The 25,514-nt window shown below is 43.9% G+C and overlaps 1 protein-coding gene across 3 annotated transcripts in view; it reads right to left on the bottom strand.

The window, feature by feature from the left end:
* Window positions 1-25,514, bottom strand: part of GALNT16 (polypeptide N-acetylgalactosaminyltransferase 16) — a 74,804-nt gene that overhangs the window by 33,215 nt on the left and 16,075 nt on the right. For 2 of the 3 annotated variants that reach the window (XM_027642293.1, XM_027642294.1), the window contains exons 2-4: window positions 5,792-5,967; window positions 4,769-4,780; window positions 2,906-3,004 (exon numbers count right to left, since the gene is read on the bottom strand). In XM_027642293.1, the coding sequence (XP_027498094.1) occupies window positions 2,906-3,004; window positions 4,769-4,780; window positions 5,792-5,967 (287 nt within the window). The remainder of the gene's footprint in view (window positions 1-2,905; window positions 3,005-4,768; window positions 4,781-5,791; window positions 5,968-25,514) is intronic. The other variant, XM_027642295.1, reaches the window with a different exon arrangement.

Raw genomic sequence — 25,514 nt, 5'->3', positions numbered from 1 at the left:
TAGAAAGGGAGTTGAAGACTTCACAGTGCTCTTCAGGGCCTCTTCTGTAACCTGAGGGTCCTGTCTTTCAGCAGAACTCATCTGAATGTGCCAGGCTGAATTACTGCTGTGAGTGTAATTTTTGCTCAATTTACATACACAGTCAATGCACCAATACTATGTAATTACATTGCATCCCTTGCACTTTGGGATAAGTCAACTATCAAAGGAACAGGGCTGTTCTGTTCTGTTGGGTTTATGACCTGGCTGTGAGTCTGCGAAGGACCACAGTGATACTAAGCAACAGGAACCATAAAATTGCATTGCTTGCTTGCCTGTTTACCTGCTGACTAGTCAGACTTGCAGCTTGTCATTATTTCTGTATCTGTTAGAGCTTTCTTAAGCTAGGTAGGGCATGATTATTTAGAGAATTAGAATGAACCATTTGAAATGTATCCTGTGAAAGTTAAATATGATTCCACTGTTATTATGGGCCTTTTCTCAAGTTCTGTTATCATAATTACACTGTGAGGATGCTATAAGAGAAGTAGGGGTGAAAGAGGACAACTGAGTGGACATGAGCAGCACTAAACCAAAAATTTTCTATGTCTGAAAACATTTTGAGAGGTCTAATCTTTTGAGGTGAGTAGAATATGTATTACTAGTTGAGGTTTTCATACTTGAGATCTTTGCAAGTCTGGCTGTTGAGTGCCTGAACTTAGGCACTCAAAGATCAGCCAAAAAACTTTGGGAAATTCTAGGAAGAAATATATGAAAAGGGTACTGGGATTGAACTGTTCTTAAATTATAACTAGAAGGAGCCTAAATGCACTCCCCTGGGCCAGATACTGGCTTACTGTGTTATTCTGTCAGCTCTGCAGGATAACTCAACAAAGTGGTGATGCTGGTACCATAATGCCTTGGGAAGTGACCCAGGGATGAGACTCCTGCACTACAGTATATTTCAGGATCATTTAAACATGGCAGCTGTAGGGGCCAGATCCTGATCTGCAGACCTTTCTTGCTAACCCCACCTGCATGTATCGCACATGGACTTGCACAAACATTTCTGGTAGCTCAGCAGTTGCCAAGCTCTGCTTGCTGTCTCTGGGATCTCTGTTGCTGGATGGAGGCAATGGGAATGATGTGCCATTGTTGCCCCTTGAGGATGGGAGAAATGTTTGTATATGAGGGAGAGGGGGAAACAGAGGAGTGACTGTGAGGATGAGTAACTTACTCCCTCCAGCATGCTGTTGCTTGTCCCTCCTGGTCTCCAGAGGCAGCATGGGCTGGATGCCTGCCTTCTGCTGTGGGCTCCAGCCATTTTCCTCCTCTGTTCTAGGTAAAGGCAACAGTCAACTGGACCTGCTGCCCAACCTGCAAGCTGCCAAAGGGACCAGGCCAGCACACCAATAGGCCATTCTGCCCCAAATCTGACTAGTACCATGCAGAGAGTCCTTCAGACAAATTTTGTTTATTTGTTTTCAATGTAGACTGAGACAACTGGCTAAAAATATCCAGCAAGAGACTAAGAAGGGGAATAGGGAAAAAAATGGGAAATAGGCTATCAGACAGAACCTGTGAACATGCCAGTTCAAATGGCTTCTTGCTGGCATCCTCAGTCCCATTGCCCTAGCAGCACCATGGTTTCAAACAACTCTGCTCATTTTCTGAACAGTGACTCTGTAGAACTCACAGCATAGTTCAAATGAAAAGGAAATGATACAATTAAGAAGAAAAAAACATTTTAATGCAATATATACAGGTCTCTGGAAACATAGTAGCATCAAACTTGGCAGACAGAAACCTAGCCTTCTAGCCATGAGGCTAACTTGGAAAGGCCTGTTATTTATTCACATAGCACATTCACATAGGTCCACAGGACCTGTCAGGGGAAAGAAGTGGCAATGATGAATAATGCACTCCTGCTAGTGATATCACCAGCTCAACCTTCTACACAGACAATTCACTCTTCCTTCAGCCTCCACAGGCTGTTCCTGGACCTGCATACAGGCTTCAGAGACCCTTTGAGAAATGACTTGGTAAGTCAGAAAAGGCAGAGGGCATTTTTTTCTGTGAAAACTAAAAGGAAAGGAGCCTACCTGGGTTCTGTGGGGGTGATGGAAGAGGGGGGTGAAGGAGCAGCTGGAGCATTGCTTTTTAGTACAGATGACTGCATGCTTCCATCTACCTGGGGATGCTGACAGGCCCTATGCCACCTATTTACATAGTTAGATTTGGCCACTGCTGATACTCAGATATGAAGAGACACTGGTACAAGATAGCAAGTGTCCTGCAGGCTCAGCAGGGTCTGCGTGCAAAGCCCCAGGGAGGATCTGGTGGGCCATCAGGTTCAGCAACTGTTTACCAGCAAGCGATTCTGAGCACCTGCTCAGACCACAAGAGCTCGGTCTCTACAAGACTTGTCCATCACATTCTGCTTGAAAGACTTATAAGCTGTGCTCCCACCCACACTGAGCCAGTCCCAGCTTCTGGAACACGTGCCCTAGCAGGAAGCTGACTGCTTTTTTCTGGTTATGAAACATAGTCCCTCCTAAGCCTCCATCACTCATTGCATCAGGCAACACACAGTGTTCTCTTTGGTCCCTTTTCACTCTTCCAAACCAAGCTCACACAGACTCTTCTTACCTGCGGATGCAAGCCCAGCAGCCTGTTCCTGCTGCTCGTGATGCCCCCCCAAGGAGCCATATAGTGGGTAACTGTAGATATGCTCTGTATTTGAAAATATGCCCACACTGTCAATCCAAGCCCTTGGCTTGTCCTAGTGGGCCAGCTGAAGGCTAGAACACTAGCACTTGGGGAACTGCAGTCACCCTGCTTGTCTAACTGCTGGAAAACTCCTATTTCTCCACCAGTACCCTTCCTGACTCCACCATCCAGGCCCAGCATCCCTTGCTAAACTCACCTCTTCACCGTGCGGAGCAGAGTAGATCGCGCCTCATTGTGGAAGGTGATGATGAGACTGGTAGCTGGCAAGTCAGTGTCATAGCGTACAGAAGTGCACCTGCAACACAGGAGAGCAGAAGTGTAAGACAAACATTACTCAGCAGCAGCCACTGCAGCAATGTACCTAGAACTCCTAAGAAGAGAGTAATATACTAAAATTAGAAACAGCACAATTGAGCTGCAGCAAGGGAGGCCTCAGCAGATCTTGTACCAAGGTTGGCAGAGCTTAAAAAGACATGTGCCTGTTGAAAGGCAGTTTTGAGGCTGTGATACCTAAGCCTGCAAAGGTGCACACTAAGGAGGGCATGTGGGTTTTACAGTGAGAAAAGATTCAACAGCATGGACTCTAGTCCCTGCATTTACCTGTGATTCACATAAAATCTTGTTTATTCATGCATAGGACATGCATATGCTGAGGATGCATGGAGCTGGTACGCCCAGGCATCACCGCATAAAGCACTTCAAATTCTTTGGATATTGAACTTTACAGAAAGGAAAACACAAGCTAGTGCTGTAATCTGCATTGGGGAGTTGCTGAGGTTCAACACTAACAGCTCAGCGGGCAGTGAAGAGCAATTCCTTATGTCTTCCCATCTGACTTTGTAATGTTAGGTACATACATACATTCTCACACTCAGAACTAAGGATTAATATGCACCAGGGCTGTTCATACCCTGTGGAGAACAAAGTTTCTGTGAGGGGAACAACTCACAAATGTGAATCCTGAATCCAGTTCTGGCAGATGCTAAGTATGGCAGATTTGGGCTGATCTGCTCCTCCAAAGTGTCTGCCTTCTTAACTTCCAGCCAGGGTAAAACTGCAGTCAGCCAGCACTAATTCCCTGTCTGATGAAGAGTCCACACCTGTTCTTAACAATTCAAGGCCACGCATAGACTGAATCCATCCTGGGAGGGAATACAAATCACTTCTTAGAGCCACTAGTTGTATTTCCACATTTACTTAGTATTCTTTTATGGTTGTTGCTAAACTGTTACTGTTTTTATCATCACATTTGATCCTACTGGTTTATGACTTTTTCATTTTAATGTTTTATTAAGGGGACAGCAGCTTCATACAACAGTTTATAAACATATGAAGAAACCTTTGATAAAGACTCAAGTAGAAAATGTGAGACCAGACATGAGACATACCATATTTATTATTGTTTCAAAATAACTCTATGATGTAATGCATACAAAATGTATTGAGGAATCAGGAATGTGTGTGTTATTTGAGGAAGTCATCCAAAGAATTCAGCATTACTACAGCACCACAGAGGACAAGGACAAGGTTTGCACTCGAAAGTTGACCCTGTCTTTGCTTTGGATCAAAGAAACAGCTACATACTAAGGCAGAAGGAACTTGTAGGATATGGAGTCAAGTATGTCCATGCTCTGCTTGGGTGCCTGAAGAAAAATTAGCAAGTTAGTGACCTACTGACTCCCCCGATTCCTTAAACACAGAGCCAGGTCCACAATCTAACTTCTATCAGCTGAAATAAGTCTTCATCCTGAGTTGCCATCCCAGTAACTATTCCAATATCGTTATAAGGCAAGATACTCAAACACAGTTCCCTCATTCTCCAACTGCCACTCCTTTAAAGGGTAGGAACACGGAAATAGGTTTATTTGTTCTGATTATATACTACTTTGGACTCTCCATTGCTCAAGGGGATCCTTGCAAAGCTGGGTCTGAAATGGCCATACATTTGCTGGGGATTACATATATGTTGCTCTTCAGACTGAAGTGCACAGATGAGGCTTTGCACAAAAAGCATGCTCTCTCTGCATGCTAATGCAGATCAAAATAAACAATAACTCACCTTTGAAGTGAGCTAGTTTTCGGCCAGAACATGACAGCAGATTAACAGAAAACAGCAATTCTGCATGGCAGAGAGACTTGTCAGTACCACAGGACATGGCACTGCTGCCTCCAAGTCACTAGAAAACCAATCCCAAGTACTATGCTGGGGAACAGGAGCACAAGATTTGGATCCTACAACCAAGGTCCCAACTGCTTCCCTTCATAAGAACTCTGATGGCTGTCAGTGCTGGCAGGCTTACAAAACTCCATGTCTCCTGACATCCCTTTCACAGTTTCAATCAAGTTAGATGGCTGGTTTCCTGTTCCCAGCAGCTGTGAAATGTTGCTTTGCAACTCCAGACAGGGTCTAGGACTTAAGGAGACTGTTTGACACTATCCTATCCCTATCAAACCTACACTTTTCAAGATACAGCATTACCTTTTTGTACTCCAGAAACTACATTACTTGAGCATATTAGCAATTTAAGGATGGGTTTATTCAGCTGAATAAATTCACCCCCATTGAAATAAGGACAGAACAACAGGACTTCACAAGCCATCAAACTGTAGTTGCACGTTAGTTTTATCCCCACCCCAGCAGCCTTCATCCAAACAGTAATGCTCAGACTGGAAAGAAGGCACCAAACCAGCTTCAGACAGCCAGGGCACAGCAGGTGATGAACACTAGAGCAAAGCAAGACTGCAACAAAGGTATACTTTGCAGCCAGGAGAGGGAAGCCATGATTGTGAGGGGAGTTGTGCAAAAAACAACTGTTAGATGAGTAATATGAGCTGCAAAGTTGATGCTTGGACCTGGAAAAAGAGATGCTAGAAAGGTCACAGGCTGGAGTTGAATTAGTCAAGGGTCTCAGAGCATTTGAGACCCTTCCAGATTAACCATCCAATTCAGTGAAGTAATGGACCAATGTTGGCAAAGAAAAACCCCAAACATCCTTGGTCAACATTGCAGAACAACACAGGAGGACAGTGGTCTCCCTGCTCCAAGCAGCAGCCATGGCTTAGAGCAAGGGCTGCAGGGTACCTGTAGTGCCTGGTGTCCCGAATGAGTCGATCGCTGCTGAGTCTGTCGCTCTCCAGCTGATTAAAAGCGTGCTGGCGGTAAGGGTCTTCTCCAGCCTTCAGCTGCTTTGAGGACAAATAAGCCTTTTCATCAAAACCCCTCCGGCTGTTCTTCTCTCCTTGGGGAGTCCGCGTCATCTAGAGCAGACACAAGCATCAGAGCATCAGGGAGAGCTGCCTACACATGGTTAGACAGATAATAAGTTCAGACATTGCTACACATCTGTAAGTGGCTCAGGTATGGAGAAAAGACACAATAGGCAAGAACTAAGAAATGAGAGCAGGAAACCCTCATAGACTGGGTTTTATAATTGCCTTCTCTGAGGAAAATTGCAGGCCTCACTATCCTTGCCGACTGGGTTTGGGACGAAAGCTGATGTTCCTGATAGCACAGGCAGAGCCAAATTCCCTTTAGCACTTGTTACAGAGAATGTGTGAGGCTGCAGACATTCGGAAATCCTTCCAGGAGATGCATGTTTGAGAACAGTCTCCAGCCAAGGTGGCTGAAACACAGTATTTTGAGGAAAAACAGTTTCAGCCTTTTGACAATCACTATTTCATACAAATACAGAGGCAGCTGATTTAACAAGTTCCCTGCTGTGCCTTGCCCAGATTTTCCCAATCTCACAGAAGTCCGTAATACAGTTGAAAGTTGCATGTGACTGTCCTCAGTACCCCACAAGAGTTAAAATGCCTGACCCATCCCTCTCCTCTCCTAATTTTCCTCTAGCTTTCTGAGGCCATAGAGTCAGTGCAAAACCAGCACCTAAAAACCATTCACTAGTGTCACCAGAGGAGAGGACAGGCACAGCTCTGGCCCATGCTGAACTCAGGAGATTTTGGTTGGAAAAAACATACAAACTCTAAAATATTGGATTATAAAGCAATCGGGATTGTTCATACAACAGAAGTAGTTTAACAAATTGTCTGTGGTAGCCGTTTGGTAGACCAAGTCATGAAGAAGCCATAAAATACTCCCAGCCTTGTGCAAGGGAGTGCTGGAGCTCCCTAAAACTGCTGCAAGAGGCAAATACTGGCACATACACGTCTCATTCAAAGCACTGGATAATCCTCAGATCCTGAGATCATTCTATGTAAAATAGTTTGGATACCCTCTAATACCAGCCTTGATCACATTTCTCCCTCTGCTAAAGAGCTCCTTTTAGGAGTTATAGAGGGTAAGAGAAAAGAGTGTGGTCCCCACTATCACACAACATTTTGCTTGAGCCATCTTAGTGGGCTGGGAAAGAATTCAAGAGACCCACCACCACAGCAAATTCCTTAAGCAAGAGAGTGCTTAGAAGAACCTACATATCTCCAACTTTCTCTGAGAAAGGCTACCTTGCAGTGCAGACAGCCCTAGGAGAACCAGAGTGTTGGATAAGAAGATGGTAAATGAAATTCAGCATGGAGAAGTGTAAGATAACAAACATTAGAAAAAAAAAATTGAACTACTCGTGTACATTGATGGATTTCAAATGAACCATGACCACTCAGGTTACAGATCTGAGCATCCCCACGAAATGAATGCTCAGATGAAACCCTGCACTCGGTCTGCCAAGATGGGAAATACAGCAAATTGAGTGCACTGCAAATGGAACAGAGAAAACTGAAACCATTGTGAGCAATTATTTGAATCAGTGACAACCCAGCAACCGTGGCCAGAGCACAGGTTTTGTCAAGCCTGTCTCTGGAAGGAAGCTACCGGAGGATGAAGAGAAATTAGAGGTTAGGACTATTCCATTTGGAGAGAAGATGAATGAAGTCAGAAAAAAAAATGAAGACGGCCCATAAAATTATGCCTAATACAGCTAAAGTCAGCCTGATGCTCATATTTCCCCTTCTTACCATACAAGAACGAGGGAAACGTCTTTTCGTAGGGAAAAAATGTGCTCCTATTTTCAACACAAAGAAACTCCTTCAACCACTGTACAACCAAGCCTATGTTTATGGTGTAGGACACACATAGGTATACTCCAGTGGATAAGTCTGCCTCTGTTCCGCTCCTCCAGGCAGAGAATGCCCTGCTCTGCCACCCCTTCTCAAGGCCACCATCCTCTCCCACCTCTTGCAGCCATCACCACCACAACCCCACCAACCAGGCATGTCACTGGGTTACAGTAACATCTCAGTTACTTTTATGGCTGGTTTCACAGCCTGCTACCTAGAATCTCCCTCAAAATCGTATTTTCAGGATGATGAGAAAAATAATTACTTTCATACCTCTAAAAACTGAAATGTTTTCTTTCTCTAAATCATACTAGGAGTTTTGTCAAACTTAGCTTCCATTTCTCTTTTTCCTTTCACCCTAGAAAACAATGCTGATTTGCAGCAAAAGCCTGGCTTATCACATGCCTTTAAATATTTTGCACTCACTCACTTGCCCTCTGCTACTTATGTCTCCCTGAGGTCCCTGAAAAGTAACACCTCGTTTTGGTTTATATTGCCAGGAACATACCAGAAAATGCTGGAACTGGCAATAAATTTTCAGGAGACATTTTTCTCAGGGCAGTGCAAAGGCTGGGGACTCCCCATAGTGTGGAGCAGGGTCTGGCAGCCAGGGACCATCCCACACCCCAGCCAGAAGTTGAGCACCAGCGAGGGGCACCAGGGCAGCCCCAGTCCCGGGTATTGGGCACCTCTCTGGGGACGGGATAGGATGGGGGCCCCAGGCAGGCAAGGCTGTTGGGAGGTGGAGACCAGCCCTGCTGCAGTGTCACTGGGGCAGGGGCTGAGAGACCCTGGGGTCCTGGCCATGGGCAGGGTGGGGAAAGTCTCAGGGGGCTGACATGGGGTCCTGGGCCATGGGCAAGGTGGGGAGAGTCCTGGGAAGTGAGCAGGGACATGACTAGTGACCTCAAGGCCATGATACGTTTAAACTTGAACTATCAGGGATAATTCCTCTAGATACTATGGTTCTTACATAGTTTATACATCAAACAGTGGTAGAAGAGCACTTGGAATTGATTGTCAGTTAAGAATTAAGTCCCACTTGTAGTTTATCTCAGACAGTATCACTTTGTGCTCTCTTCAAACAGGCAGAAGAGAAGTTGCAGGGGATGATAGGAGGGTCTGGCTTCAGCTTCCAGAAAGGCAGCTAATCAATAGATAATCAACAAGTAATCAAACATTCATCTATGAGCACCATGAAGATAACAAAGTAATAAATAACAGCCAACTGAGATTTGTCAAGACCGATCACATCAGATCAACATAATTTTCTCCTGTGATGGAGTAATCAGGCTCAAGGGTGTGGAAAAGTAAGAGATAAGATACTTCATGACTTTGATAAGGTTTTTGATATGGGCTGTTAAGATGTTGTCATTAGCGAGCTAGAAAAATAATAGTCTGGGTGAAACTACTGAAGAATGGGTGAAATGGTTTGGAAAACCACTGTCTGAGCAGAATTATTAGCTGTTCACTGCCAGAGCAGTGGTGAGGGCAGGTCTTAAGGGTTTGTTCTGGATTCAACACCATTCAGTATTTTCATAAGTACCTTGGATATTCAGAGTATGTATGTCAAATCCATAGGAAATCCAGAAAAAATGTCAGACACATTAGGTAACAGGATGAGAATTCAAAATTATCTCAATATGTGGGAAAAAATTGTCTGAAAACAGTAAATGCAATTCAATAGGGGCACCACAGACCCCTACAGTTCATCAGGTAATGTAATTACACACTCTCTATATCCCTACGCTTGAGGTTGGGACTACAAGGTGGAGTTAGGGCAGTGGAAGACCCCAGTTCCTTATGACTGATGTTCTGTGATAGATCAAAAAAATAAAAAAAGTAGTGCTATACAAAAGCAGAAATAAAGATGAATAGGCACTGGAAATGTGAGTGTCTAGACTAGGGATTAGAAAACAGTTTGCACAAATTAAGTTTTGTCCCAAACATTGCTGAGGCATCCAACAAAATTTGCATATCAAAATTTCAGGAAATACTCTAAACCTTCTAATCTTATTCTGCCCTTTTTCATTTTCATAAATGCTTTTCCCTTTCAGTGACAGAATGGACTCATATGCTTGTCTGCTGTTGAAAGTGTGTTCTTATTTGTGTTTTGAGATGGTTCAATAGACCAGACACTAGTTAAATAGTGAAATTAACTTTGTTAGCAAGGGATTAAGGGTAAGGAATGAATGCCATGCACATCTATGAAAACTTGAGAAACTCATTTCTTGACTAACACAGAGATATTCCTCTAGGCCTGATTCCTTGTTAAATAGTAAGACTATAATACAGACTGTGCCATTCACCTCTGTGCATTGTCACTGTCTGCCACCAGACACAGGCACACCAACTGCCACATTGTGCTAACAGCCACTAAAACCAGAGCTGGGGAATTCAGGACCCCAAGATGCATTTTTTTAACAGCAGGTTTGGTCAAATTCAAAAAGAATAACTGTGCTGGTTTAAAGGTAAACCAGCAGGGGAAATGAATCCAACTCAAAAGAGAGATTATAAATCAGAATAACAATTTAATAAAATAATACAATAAGTACGGTTATACAGACAAACAATTGGTTTTAACCCACAAAACCCAAATGTATAACCCAGCACCCTGGGGCATGAACAAGAGTGGTGTTTGTTGGGCCCCCTGAGTCCAAAGTTAAAGGAGAGGGGAAAACCAGCTGGTGAGAGTGCTGTTGCAGTCTGGTCAAGAGTGGTGATTGCAGTCCGGTCGAGGGTGGTGGTTGCAGTCCAGTCGAGAGTGGTGGTCTGCAGTCTGGTTGAAGAGTGGTGGTTGCAGTCTAGTTGAGAATGATGGTCTGCAGTCTTCCTCTGGATCCCACGAGTGGTTAAAAAAGTCCCAAGACTCCAAGATTATATATTCTCCAGTTCAGGCAGGAATGCCCAGTACCTCCCTCAGGGTGGGGAGTTCCACAATGGGTGTGAGGACAGGGGGCACCCTCCTATCTCACTGGCCTCTTAACACCCAGTTTATAGCCTGAGGAGTCAGGCTGCTCTGGGCAGATGGTGTAAATGGTTCATCGATAACAGTTTCTGGGAAATGGCATGGAAGGCTATAGAATACATAGTTTTGTGTTACACCCATACAGTGATGAACTGGTCACAGCTGTTCTAACTAGGACAATAACCACACCCCACAGGTCACGAAGAATTGTTACCTAATTAGAGTAAGGTATGCAAAACTCTCAGAGGTAAATGCAATTAATAATTTTACAGTTACTGTAAACTTAGTCCAATAGCAGTTTTATGTGACACGATGTATACTTTGCAGTTCTTGCACTTCTTACAAATATTTAGTGCCAGTACAACAAATGGAGCAGGGGTTGCCATGCTTCTCCTTTGTTCTAAGCTCATTTTCATGACTGTGTCAGCTCTGCCAAATCCCCAGAAATGCAAAGCATCAATTCCAAGCCATCCCCAGTAAGTGTCTCTCTCTGGAAGACCTAACTGATCAATTGATCAATATGGACACAAAGCAAAGAGTAATAACTTCACCAAATCTTCTTCCCTTTCCAGGCCCCCCCTTCAACTTATCCCACTGCTGCAGCCTCACATTCTGCCACTGACATGATCCCCAACCCTGCCAGCATCTCCCTCCCACCAGTTCCACAGGTCTCAGCAGATTCCTCCCCTCTGAACTGGTTTAATGCCAGTTTCAACCCACTGGATTGAGATACAACCTTGCTGGCTGAGCAGATCCTCTTCTTTCAGAGCAAAGGTCAGAGCCAAGTCACCTCTGCAAACCACAGTGGAGTTGCTGGGGCCTGCATGGTGTGAAATTTTTCTCTGGAAAAATCTAGTTTATTCCACATGCTCCATATGCTGTCCCAGTGACCTGAAGACAAGTTCCAGAGTGGACAAGATGGCACAGCACCACAACCAGCAATGAGATGCTGGGAAGCACAGCAGTGCTTGGGGATGCTACAGAGACAAGTGCTGCTCAGTTCTGTAACCCATATGGTGGCACATGGATGGGCTATGAATGGCTCAGATCACAGGCAGAGCAGGACTGAGAGCTACAGCAACACCCCAGAAATTCCCAGGCAGCAAGCTACTCTCTATGGGCTGAACCTGCAAGATAAGGTGAGCTGAATACCTGTAGCCAAAAGCACTTGTTTTAGAGGGTCTGTTGCATTTCCAGTCGGGGTTAGGAACCTCAGTGCGCACATGGCTTTTGTTATGTCTCATGAAATAGTGTGTACACTTCTCCAAAAAATTTCTCATAGTACTTAGAGAGAAAAGCCTGTGCCTGACAGCATAGGGCCTATTTTATTCATGCTTTGTTTAACTGTGTAAAGCATTGTAAATGTGGTTTAGGAACCATGCTCTTATGGAACTTCTACTAAGAAATGTTAATAAAAATTACCACAGTTAAATAGAACCATCTCTGTTCTTCAGAAGTGCTGACAGAGGAGCTCAGAGACCAATTTGAATGTTTCATTTGTAGCTCGCACAAACTGGAGCAACACAATGGAAGCAGTAGAGCTACTTGATCAGCTATCACAGCAGCTAATTGGTCACAAAAGAATTTCTACCACCATCAACACCGGACAGCCAGCTGCCATTTCCAAATTGGGCTGGAGACACGAGTGGTGGGCTCCCAGCAGAGGCTATTACCAACACTCTCCGAGAAAAGGCCATGGTCACCAGCAAACAGCACTTCTCCAGGCCCTGTGACAGAGCTGTAGTTGCCAAGGGATGGTAAGAGTGAGAAGCAGAGAAGGTCTACTGGGGCTTGCTTTCCAGTCTTTATGCTTGCCCAAAGGCTTCTCCATCTCCCTATTCTTTTCCACAGTCTCCTGGCATGTATTGCCTTCTGTGCAATTCTCTGTCAACTCTGCAACACTGCATGTCTACACTCTTCTGTTTCAGTCCTGAAAAACCCTTTCTTTCCATCCCTGCCTCATGGCTAGGAAGTCATGTGATTCCACTAAACATTTTCTGTTTTGTTCTTTTCTTCCCTCATAGTTTTGCCAGACATTGAATTGTTGACAAGGAAAGTGTCCTCAAGAATCTGGCCTGTAAAGGTGGAAATCCTGTGCAAGACAAGAAAGGAGATGCAACTACCTTTCTGTATTTGTTTTCCATGGCAACTGGTTTTCCACACCCATCAATTTTGGATGTTACTTTCAGAGCCTCCTCCAAGAGATACAGAAGATGGCACAGTGTTTTCCATGTTAATCCCTACAGCATGGGATAGGTGAACATCACACTCTCCTATGATGTCTGTTACAAGAAGACATGGGTTGTTAGTGAGAAGAATTTAGAAACAGGATGTTGCTGACTTACAGGTCACAACCTTGTCTTGATAGACAAGGCTTGGTCACTAACTTTCAAGCAGACTTGCTGTGGTCTGACAGTGTTGGGAAGTTTACAGGGAGAGCAGCAAAAAAAAAACACACCAAAAAAACCAAGAGCAATTAAATTACTGCCTCTGTCACAAACAGTCGTTCTCTGATAGCTTCACACACCACTACTGTCATCCAACTTCTCAGTATACAAAAAGGTGCAGTCCCAGCTCCTCGTTAAGTACACACAGACTTGCTTCTGAGGCAGCCATGTGGCCTCTGCCTAATGATCCTACTTAGCCATCTCTTTAGTGACTCTGTGGAAAAGCAACCTTGTGATACTTCATCCAGACCCTGCCTGTCCTTGTCTACAGGAGAGAAGAGATGCTTCCAGGAAGCACATATGGATCACTTTGCCCAGGCCTCAAAGGTATGCAAAGCAGCATGGATTGACAACTGGAGGATGGCCAAAAGTAACACACATTGCACAAGCGCCAGCACTACAGCAGAAATCAGTCTCATTCATTCTGCAAATAGAAGCCCTAAAGAGCGTGGAGTACCCGCTGCCTACTGGTTATACTAGGTCAGCATAACACTGCACCAGTTTCACATGCAGGCATTGGCTTCAGCACCAACTAACCCCTCTCCATGCCCACATAGATTAACAATCAATGCATAAATCATGCCAACTTGGACTCCCCTCTGAATACAGTCCTGATGTATATTCATTGTAGAATGATAACCTGAGAAGCTGGAATTTATTATACCTCACGTGTTACAGGTGCACAATACTACTGTTCATCATTCTCTATGGCTGGCCAAGGCAGATATAGCATATATAGATATAACATATAGCAGGAGATTACTTCTGTAAAGTATGTCCATCTTTGATCTAGCTAGGTAATCCTGAATAGACTATGAGTAGTTAGCAAGAGCTAGATCCTATAAAGTCTTGTGGCCCAGTTGCCCAGAGGCAGGAAGATATTGACCATAACTGGAGAGAGGGGACATGATGCCCTAAGGTATCCTTCTGGACATTTGTTTTTAGGAGCCATTGAATAAAGCAAAAGCAGTGGAAGCCAGAAGGGCTTCAAAGACAGATGCCTGAGGGCACTCTCTTCCAAATAGCTCAGAGGAAATGAGGCTGTTTGGAACCAGAGAAAATCAGGCTCCTCAGAACCATAGAGATCCAGATCCCAGATGAGGTAAGGCTGTTGCCAAAGCCCATTTCTCCCCTCAGTTTGAAGTCTAATGCACACAAATGTCCATTATGAAAATGTGAAAAATTATATTACTATTTTTGGGTTTAATATATTTATGACATTCACATACATTGATTTTGTATAAATACCCACATGTCAAGACTCACATACATCTGGCTTCTGTGTTCATTCAGTCTTCATCTCATATCCTGGAGTAAAGCCATTTGTTTCCCATTTGGCAAACTTTGTTGTGATATGCCATTTTTACTCATATAAATCTTCATGCTTTTGTATTTCACTTCAGGAGAAAACCAGTGTGGAACACCCCATGAAAAACAGTGAGTGGATGGTCTTCAAAATTGCTGAGTTCCAAAATGAGAAGGGAGTGTGAGGTCTCTGGGGTTGCTGTTCCCTGAAATAGCACTTGTTTTCCAAGCACACCTCTCTATATCTGTAAATATCCACGACAACATCTGGTGCCAGAGAGAAGACAGACAGGACAGTACACTATTTGAATATCTAAAGAACTTGACCATTTATGCTGGCACCCACACCAAAACAGCAGCATTGTCAGAAAGAGGTCTTAGTGGGTAGCTGGGGACACTGTGCCGCTGGGCATGAAGGTTTTCCACAGAGAAGATGGTCACATGGACATGAAGCTGTCTGCATTCAGACATCTGTTTAGTATCACACAGGAAACCTCCTTAGTAAAAGCCATCTAGGTTACTTACTGTATATAGGAATCATCATGACTAGGCTTCGCGAACAAAGATTTGGGAAGGGCTCTACCCACATTTGCTACAAGCACGTTAAAAAGGCCAATGTGAGATAGATAGGTCAGGAATACTGCTCTGCTAAAGGTCATACATATACAGTTTGTATTCAGAGTAAAAAAGGCACTATGAGAAGCTGCATTTTTTCTTTTGGAAAAATATCCCAGTCTTCATAAGCATTTAAATATGCAAAGGACGCCCCTGGTTTCCCAGTGATTTTGAATTGGGAAAACAAGGAAGAAAAAGGAACATTGTTTTGTTATTTGTCTTCTAAGTGTTAGATGCTCAGTGGCCTCTTAGCTTCTACCTGAACCCTGATTTATAGCACCTGTATCACAACAGACTGACATACAGCATTCTGTATCAAGATAGATGATGTCCCCACGTTCACCTGGTAGCACCCACAAAACCAATAAGACAGTTCAAATGAAGGTGGTCTAGGTCTTCATAAAACATCAGTCACATGAACTGTGTCTCTCTATGCCCACTCCCCCACCTACGCTGTCTGCACAGATGTGTACGTGCCTTCTGCACTGATGTACTAATCTATTCCCTTTGAACTCAAGTGACCTACATTTAGTCCTTTCCTCCCAGTGAATCACAACTGTCTAGAGTGACAGATGCCGACACACATATTTTCACAGAAAAGGACAAAGCAACTTTAGGCCTCATAAGCTGCTAACGTAGTAAGCAGTGAACTAGTTACCTAAGAGATGAGCAGAGGTCAGCTAGCACTGAGAAGTGGGCACCGCTCATTCAAAGCATTTAAGTATTTAAATACATTAAGATTAGGGCTCATTTTCTTTGCCTTCAAGATCACGCTGCAAGGGCTTTTTAGTAAGGCTAGAGAAAGGAAGCTGAAGTACCTTTTTAATCATTCATCCTCAAGGGTTAGAGCTTTAAATGGAGATTAGAAGATTAAGAATAAAATAGCGTGGTTTTGCAAGTAGCCAACGGTCACACTCCAAAGAAACACTGTGCCCATGCACAGCTGAGCCAGAAAGACAAGGGGACATTTCAGGACACTTCATAACCCTACCAGGGACAAACCCAGCAGGACACGAGAATTTCTCCCCATCTTCCAGCAAGGAAAGACTTTTCTCGAATGTGTTTTTGTTAGCAGGTCTTCCTCAAACAATCATGATTTTAAATATCATTCAATTCCACATCAACTTTCTCCTCTCTTTCCATGTTAATTACCAGATAGATTCTGTTACAGCCTTTCACAGGTAGCTGCAGCAGGCAGGTGGGAAACACTGCACATCCTTCAGACAGAGCCAGGTGGCAGTCTGGCCTCTGGAGCCACATTCCTGCCTTTGTGCCAGCTGGGCCCAGTACTATGCTGCCTCTGGAGGCTAGCCCACAGCCCCAGAGCCTGCACAGACCTTGTCTTCCCAGGAAATAACACCTGAGCAGGACATGACTTTGATGAGTCAGGTAATTTACCACGATGCTCCACATAGCTCTTCCTCACATTAGCTTTTAAACATCACAGAGAAAGGCTTTTGGCAGGACCCATTGGCTGGGAGTCAGACAAGCCCAATATGAAAATGCAACCAAGCTGACATTAAACAGAGTGACTTAATATAACTCCCCATGTTGCCACTGAATTATGACCTGATTTCTTAGAGAAGTTCAAGAACAACCTTCAGCTCACAAAGTAGACTTGTATTTTGGAGGTTTGAAGCCGTGAGATCTATTCCCAAGGACTGTACTGATATTTCTTCTGTAGTGACAATAGCAATGGTGCATATAGATCCATAATTTATTACAAAAATGAGTCCTTTTGAGTGAAGGGTGTTCCTTCACTCCTTCTGAGTGAAGACCTTCTTCACTCAGACATCTCCTCTGCCATGCACTCAGTCCTGCAGCATGCAACATTGTTTTCTAACAGTGGAAAAACTCACTGTCTATTTGTCCATGAAGATTTGAAAATATCAGGTTGTTGCCATTTTGTTTAGGAGCCAAATGATATTCCATTATAATTGATTAATTTTTCAGTTACTGCACTGCTCCAATTCCAGGACTCAGCAATCAAACTGAACTGACAAAACCCTCAGAGCCACATTCTGCTCCTGCTTGGATCCCCATTTGCAAAGGCATTAAATTCACTTCCCCAATAGCAAATTTAATCAAGGATGCATACCAATGAAGAATAATGCAATGGGCTCCTATATGCCTGTCAAATACAAAAAACACCTGTGTTCTGCTATGCAGGCCTCTGTCATTCTAGACTTCAATCACATTTTTAATAGAGGCCTCTTCAACAGCCTCTCAGTTCTGCCATTTAATCACTGTCAACCAGGAAAGAGTTGGGCATATAAGGAAGAACAGAACCACTGAAGCAGGCATCACAAAGATACACTCAGGACAGGTATGGCACAAACACTGCTCATGGAAACATGCCTGTGCACAAAGTGCCGCAGTCCCTTACACAGCCACTTGTCTCATTCTGCAGGTGCAAACTGCAGCAAAACAAAGTCAGTGATAGCAAGGATCTTCAAAATCCATTACTCAATCAATCCCTGTCCAATACAAAGGCCAGCCATTGTCTGACTCTGCACACACAGTTCTCACAGGTCCATACTGTACGATCATCTTGTAAAGATGCAACTCCTGGGTTATGTTGTTAGGAGAACTCACAGCTTTCCTATTAATAAGATAATTTTTTTGCCTTCATAGTTGCAGAAGAGAAAAAGGTGGATATATAGAAATTAAAAATCCAGAAGGTAAAGAACACAACACTTAATTTTCAAATCAAGTAATGTTTGAATGTTTGTGGTCAGCAATAACAGTGCTACAGAAACCTTGGGCTATAGCTGTTTCCTTGGCCTGGCTTAGCCATAAATTTGATCAGGCTGACTTTGGGAGCTGTTGTTTTTGAGTTCATTTATGAAAAGATATGTCTGACATTTTTCTCCACATATTCATTCACTTTCAGAATGCTCTCAGAGTCCTGCAACCTGGTCCCATTTCCCTCTCATCACACAAAACCTGCACTCCTGACATAACCCCCTCCCTCCCTGACACCCAGATGGCTCCAATCCAGTTGCCAGCTCAGCAGTTTTCACTCTGTGAGCAAGCTTTCACTCTTCAAAGCTCATGTATGGGTCATAGCAAAAACTTGGGTGTCTGTTTCTGGTAGGTGGGGCTGTGATCCTAAACTTTGGCTTCCATAGGAGCATTGTGTGAGAGTAACCAATACTGTCAAGAAGACAGTTTTCCCTTCTCGAGATCCACAGGATGCTTTTTAAAAATTCTCCTCTTCCAAAGTACGATGGCTGAGTATAGCCAGTAGGACTGAGTGACCTCTATTCACATCTTGGGGCAACATAACAGCCTTGCTACCTCCCATGGCCCAAGGAACACCACGCAGATCTGTTTCCCCAAAGAGAGAGCACAGCCTCAAAAAGCCACCAGTGCTGTGATGGTCAAAGAATCTTGGCCACACCTTCAGGAACCTTCCTAAAGATGAATGAAAAATAAACCTAGACATGTCCAGTCCTGTCACTGTTCCATGAAGCCCACAGGGTTGCTCATGAGGATGAGCTCTCTTCAGTGAGTTCTGCTTTCTTCTCTCAGCACGGAGCTGCATGAAGCACACAGGCTTTATTTGTGTTCAGAAGAACACAATAGGAAAGTCTGAGTGTCTGTAAATGACTAGGGAAATTCAGTGGCAAAACTCCCAGTGACATCAGCAGGACAGAATTTTCACCACAACAAAAATATAAACAATGAGAAACAAACACACACAGTACTCATCCAAGACTCAGTTTTCTATTACCTTTCAGTCGTTTGGAAAAATCAAACTGCTTAACACACTGAACTTCCCTTTCTTACAACTCTCTATTTGCCCTGGAAAATGGCTTGTGTTTAGAAACCATTTTAACTAACATGTTATAAATGGCCCTCATTACCCAGAAGACAAATAATGTATAAATTTCTAGCTGGAGGTTGCAATGGCAAGATAAAGGTTAAAAGCAAAACAGCTTGTTGGGAGACATGGCGTCTGTAACAGAACTCATTTTCTCCCAAACAGAAAAAGATGTTGAGACATTCTTCACATTTCTGGCTTGCTCTTGTTGGGTTTCTGCATTTCTGACTCCACAAGGGAATGTAGAGATTACCAAACATGAACAAAAGAAATGTGCTGACAGGTTTGTTCAAAGTAGATGTAAAAACCCCAAAAAAACTAAAAGCAGAGCTGTGGTTGCAAGCGCAGGGACAGACAGCACCAGATGTGAGAGGCCTTTCCTTAGACTACAAAAAGTGAATAAGAAAGAGAAACTGGCTTGTAATTCTGCATTACACAGTCTGGAATAAGTATTTTTTACTGTAGCTGGTTAGATGTAAAAGGTATTCTGTATAATGAGTTTAAACATGGCAGAACTATGGACCCAGGCAGTGTATTCACTGGCAGTGTATTCACTGGATCCAGAACAGCACCCAGGTAGTGTATTCACTGGCATGCCCTATTCCAGACAGTCTGTCCCTGCCAATGCTAAAGGTGCTTGGACCAGCAACACACCCAATGTCAAGAAAGAGCAATATTCTAAATATTGCTCTTCTAATGAATAAAATATATTTAACTGTTCAAACCTTACTTTTTATTATCACAAAGGCAGCTGCCAGTGAGGTCTCTACAGCTGCAGGGTGTGAGCCAGAGTGTGCATGGCAGCTCTCATGTCCTGAGTAACACTCACTGCTCAAGAACCAGCCAACTGTCAGGATAGCATTTTTCAATCTTTTTCCCTAATTAATAGATGTTTAAGCAACATGTACTGATGCTCTTCACAATCTGTCAATACATACAGCTTTTTATACAGTTCTCTCTCTCTTGCCCTTTCTTCCCCAAAGCAATATTAAAAGGCATATCTAAGGTTGTAGAGTTAGGCACTCAGCAAAAAGGGCAGTCCTGAATTACAAGTGTCAAGCAAAGCTACTTCTACCATGCATGCCCACTACAAGCATTAATTGGCACAACTGCACATAATTACATGCCAATGTGTGTCCTGATGCAGGAGACCAATCTCCCTGGAGTTCTTCCTCTGCTTCCCTGCAATCACATACAAAGTAGAACAGAAACAAGTGGCATGACAAAAGTGTCCAGATCAATTCCCCAGTGATACCTCACGGTCAGTAGCTTTAATAAATTTGAAGCCTGAAATGGTAGTCAGGCCTGCGACTTGGTCCCAAGGGGAGCCAGAGCAGCAGTAAGCCAGAGAAGTCCTTGTTTTCCAAGAGGTGGCTTCCTTTTCACATGCCAGGATCCCTTCAGGATCATCCTCAGAAAGGGTTGCAGAATAAAAAACAAGACCTTTCTAAGGAGGCAGCATTTTCACAGAATCACAGAGTGGGTAAGGCTGGAAGGACCACAATGGGTCATCTGGTCCAACCTTCCTGCTCGAGCACATTGCATAGGATTGCGCCCAGATGGTTCTTGAATATCTCCAGAGAGGGAGACTCCACAACCTCTCTGGGCAATCTGTTCCAGGGCACAGTCACCTGCACTGTAAAGAAGTTTTTCCTCATATTCAGGTGGAACTTCCTGTGCGTCAGTTTCTGTCCATTCCCTTTTGTTCTATTGCTCCGCACCACCAAGCGGAGCCTGGATCCATCTCCTTGTCACCCTCCCTTCAGATACTTATATACATTGATAAGGTCCCCTCTCAGTCATCTCTTCTCAAGGCTGAATAGGCCCAGCTCCCTGAGCCTTTCCTCGTAAGAGAGGTGCTCCAGTCCTCTCATCATCCAGGCCTCCAGGTGCATCAGGCCTCTCATCAGAACAGGTCTTTTCCTCTTCTAACATCAGTCTCCACAATTATAGCAGGGTCCCCTACATCTCTGTAATTGCCCTGGTGGAAGTTTCTTCCCTTTTTCTCCTTACCTATTGCCCAGTCCTGCCATACTTCCCGGGAGATGCTTGTGGAGAGGAAGATGGCTTTAGGGGTGCTTTGGAAGAACCTGCTCCATCTCTGCCAGAAACAAAATGCGCTCTGCTGCTGGCACCTTCTGTCTAGTGGGATTTTAACACTGCCCAAAACAGTGTGGAACTGGAAAACAAGAATGAAAACAAAGCAAAACGCAGAACCACTGCACGCACGACTAAGCACCATACCAGCTGAGCTCCCTTTGCCTTCTCCCAGGTCTGCCTTTGAATGTGTTGCTGGAAGCTGCAAATGATACCCGTTTTATCCAACTAGTTTAAGCTCTCTCAAAGCCTGATACAAGGCCAAGGTGTTCATAAACTCAAACTGCTGGATATTGCAGTGCCAATCCCATAATCAGCCATTTTTGCTTAGCCATAACAGTGCTGCTAAGTGCATTTGGCCGCTCACCTCTCATCGCCTGGGTGGGTAGTGACAGACACACACCAACAGCCTGCTCCTAGCCTGCCTCAAGCATAGGGAGCAGTAGGTCTCATATTTGAAAAGATCCCGAGGTATCATAAACATGCTGCTGTTTCCCTTTACAGCAACATTTCTGTCTCTGATTGCATATGCAACCACCAGGGCACAGGCTATAAAGCCCAAGCCTGCAGTTAATACAGAGATCTGTCTGCATTTCTAGATGTTTGTTACCATAGCAGCATCACAGTACTTTTTAGCTTGTTTTGTTGCTTTTGTTTTTTTTTTTTAAAGCTGGGTTCTTAGCCAGTGCAAACAGAGCCAGTTCCCCGTTATGCTAGAAGGAAACCTCACAGTGTGCTTGTAGATGTGGCAGGGCCTCCTACCTGGGAGCAGGGTGCTAAGAGAAGATGCTCAGCTCCTGCCTTGGTCCCTCTGTGATTGAAGGACTCTGCCACTTCACTCACCAAAGCCATTTCTGATGCTTGCACCCACCATGGTGTTGCTTCCTACCCACACTGATGAGCACCACACCTCTGCACCACTTACCTCCTGAGGAGCCCTTGTGATAACTTTTCTCAGAACACCCATCAGATTGCTATGAGCATCCACTTTCAGCTTCTCCCTTAAACAGCTCAGCCAAAAGCAGCTTACATGACCAGCACAAATAACGTAAAGCAAACTTTTCCATCTATCCTAGAGTCTGCTCCAGGGTCTGGTAATGATCTACAGTAGCCTTAAAACACCTATCATAAGAGTGTTTTCCCAATCTGCCATATCAACAAACATTGGTTTTCAGCATGTCATTCACAGGCTACTCCAATGAATGTGAAAAAGACGAAAAAAGTTGATGGCCAGACATTTACTCCTCAAAAATAACTAACCGTTATCATGTTCAGAGCCAAGGGTATCCAAAGGAAAATCCTTCCAGAAGCAGAAAGAAAGGTATCGTTTTGCAAGAAGATTTCCTTTATCTTTTTTAAGAGTCAAACACTTGGTCCATTTAAGTAATCTTGGAAAGCTGACTCTTTCTCAACCAATGCCTCAACTAGGTGGAGCAGAAAAGCTTTGCAGCACACTTCATTAGAAATCAGTTAAGTTAAACAGCAGAAAAGCCTCACACCATCAAATTTTTGGAAGTTAGATCCATAATGAAATGGAGCAATTTTTGCACACCTATCTTGCTGATGTGCTACAACTGCACACTACCCATTTCTGTGTGACTGTTCATGGGGGATTACTGCCTGGTACTGTTCCTGCAAATGAATGAATTGCTTAAATGCATGCAGCAGAGGTTTGTACTGCAACACTAAAGGCCTGGAGTTGATAGATATCTGTCAGTCATGAAGAACAAGAGAATGAATAGTTTCCTTAGAGGAAAGTAAAAAGGTATTTTTCAAAAGTCCACTGGTCTTTAATCACAGATTAGGGAAGAAATAATTTTTCTCATCACAGAAATGTAAGTAATTTTTCCTCACTGAAAGCAAAATTGTAGCATGAGAAGGACTGCTTCAGAAATGGCTGGCTTTGAGAGGGAAAACTGACACAGACCACACACCACAGCAAAAGTAATAGCAATTTATATCTCTGCATTAAGCAGTCTCAACAGTTCAAATCCTACTCTGCCAGGTCTAAGACATGATGATAGGCGTCAAGAGAAAAGACATACCTATCTCAAGGAAGCTCATTAACTTGGGAACACTAAAATATCTAAAAAAATCTCATAGGCTGCGGTACTACAACTTCACTTAGCCATCACAAGTAAATGCTCATTTACTGTGGTTTTAATCAAAGAAGTTGAAAGTGCTTCACTAGCTTTTGCTGGTGGAGTCTCTGTTGCAAGGCTCAGAGACCATCTCCAGCTAAACAGGGTCTACCTGCTCCACATCACTGCTGCCCTGGTGACTTCACCAAAGGATGTACACATGAGTGAACCCATCGTGACCAAGCCCACCCTGACAGAGGAGAGTAACCTGGCTTGTCTCCAGCTCTTGGATGTCCCAAGTCCTGCTGAGGGATCCCCCAGACAAGAGAAGCTCGAGAGGAAGGAAGGCAGCTGGGTCCTGCAGCCCTCTGCTCCATCATTCATTTCTGCAGGATGGTTCTGAGAATTTTAAATTAAAGGTGTTCAAGATGAACCTTTACTTGGTGGGGACAGAAGTGCATCAGCCAAATTGATCAGGTTTGGTCTCTTAGTAGGTATGTCAATTCCACTGGCAAATACAGGCATTCTGGCATCCAGTGCTTTTGCTCAGGCATCCAAATGGCTCATCACTATTTCCTTTGTACCATTCAGAGCTGTAGGAGAAAAACTAGATATGAATTACTACTTTAAACAAAATAGGAAAATAAATACAAAGATGCTGAAAATCCTCTGTACTGAAAAAGTCTCTGCAGAACAAGGCTGTCAGTATATACCCACAGAAATAACGCATACATATCTCCCAGACAACTCAACTCAGAAACTGTGCATGTACTCACACCTCAGGTTTCCTAAAAAAATATTGTCCCTTTTTTGCCTCATATAAAAGGGAGGAAGATCTATGGGGATGTTTAAATAGCTGCTGTTCTCTGCAGTCTAGAGCCAGGGGCAAAAGCACAAGGAAACAGAGTTGGTCTTATCTTACCACAGTGCAATATGCTTCCCAGCCAAATTAGCTTTCTTTATCCATCCTGTCAACCCCCCTACAAGCTCTCCCCATTCCATGCCACTTAGATGCACTGAGTCAGAGGCTGTGAGACTTCTCTATTTCCATGTTAATATTCACTCTCTGGCCTATGGAGCCATATAGGGCATTGGCTCAAACTGCAAGGATATTTCCAGCAAGGCTGCTCCAGCAGCCCTTGGAGCTGAACTGCAGGTTGCTAGTCCAAATGGCACCTTTCCAACTTGTCCTCCACTCAGTGCTCACCTAGAGCTGGGGATGTAACAACTACTCCCGAAAACGACCACCTGGTAACATCTTAACAGATGAAAACTCATACAAGTACTCCATCACCCATCAGATACACCTTTAACAGACTCCTCCTATTACAACATAAAGACCAATATTGCCAGAACCAATTTCCAAATGACTGATAAATTTTGGAGGGAAGCAGCAAACGGAAAAAGTATATAGAGAACACCCATCCCCACCCTCTCTCTTCCTATACACATCCACCCCTTCGATTTCTTCCCAGAGCACTGTGTTAACCTGTGTGAAGAAGTAAGTTTTTAACCAAGAGGGAAAGGAACTCCCTCAACTTCTTTTAGTTAATAATGGCATTATGTTATCCTTCATTGCACACTTTCACATTACCAGGCAAGTAACAGTCATCATCCCTCTCATAGCCCCTGGTTAATACGAGGCTAACAAAAGGAATTCTCTTTGTAATCAACCCATCTGAAGCAAAACATTCCCAGAATGATGTCTTCACCTCCACTCAGGTGCTTTAACCTTGAGTACAAACACCAGTGGCAAAAAAATTAGATTTTGTAGAGCAAAATTAGATTTCCTCAGGGACCACAGTCAGCATCCAGCTAAGATGGTTTTTTGCTTCTCCTGTTTCCCCCTACAGTCCTTCCAAACACAACTCACATCCCACAGTGTCTTCTCAGTCCAGTTACTGGAAGATGACCTCTGTCTCTAGACCAATCATAACCTAGCAGGGCCCCCATCTCCTGCAGGTATGGGGCTGTACTGGCTCAGCCTCTGCCTCTCTCACAGCCCAAAGGGGAGGCAGTACCCAGGGACAAGAAAATGCAGGCATCCTTTGCAGACAGATGGAGTGATAACTTGTTAAGACTACTTTCTTCTGTATTTCTTGCCCTCCCAAGCACTGTCTCCACTGGCAGTTGGCAAAATCTGGAAAAACGGCATAGTCGTTTATTGTAACTCGCAGAGCAAAATACAGTATTAGTGCCTTATCAGAGCAAGAGGAGCAGTAATAATTGCCTGCAGGCTCTCAAATCAAATATTCTTGTTTCGTTCAGCAAGCTACCAGAGCTGCCAGTTGCATGGCCCCAGCAAGATCTTTCAGAGGACACAAACAATTATGTACACAAGACTGAAGCAATGTCTTGAGGAGCCCTTGAGAAGTGATTAACACTCCCTTTCCATC

This window comes from Corapipo altera, unplaced genomic scaffold, assembly GCF_003945725.1.
Source record: "Corapipo altera isolate COAL_440 unplaced genomic scaffold, ASM394572v1 23b, whole genome shotgun sequence".
NCBI classification, from domain to species: Eukaryota; Metazoa; Chordata; class Aves; order Passeriformes; family Pipridae; genus Corapipo; species Corapipo altera.
The sequence above is the reverse complement of the archived record's forward strand: the minus strand, read 5'-3'. Positions and strand labels throughout refer to the sequence as shown.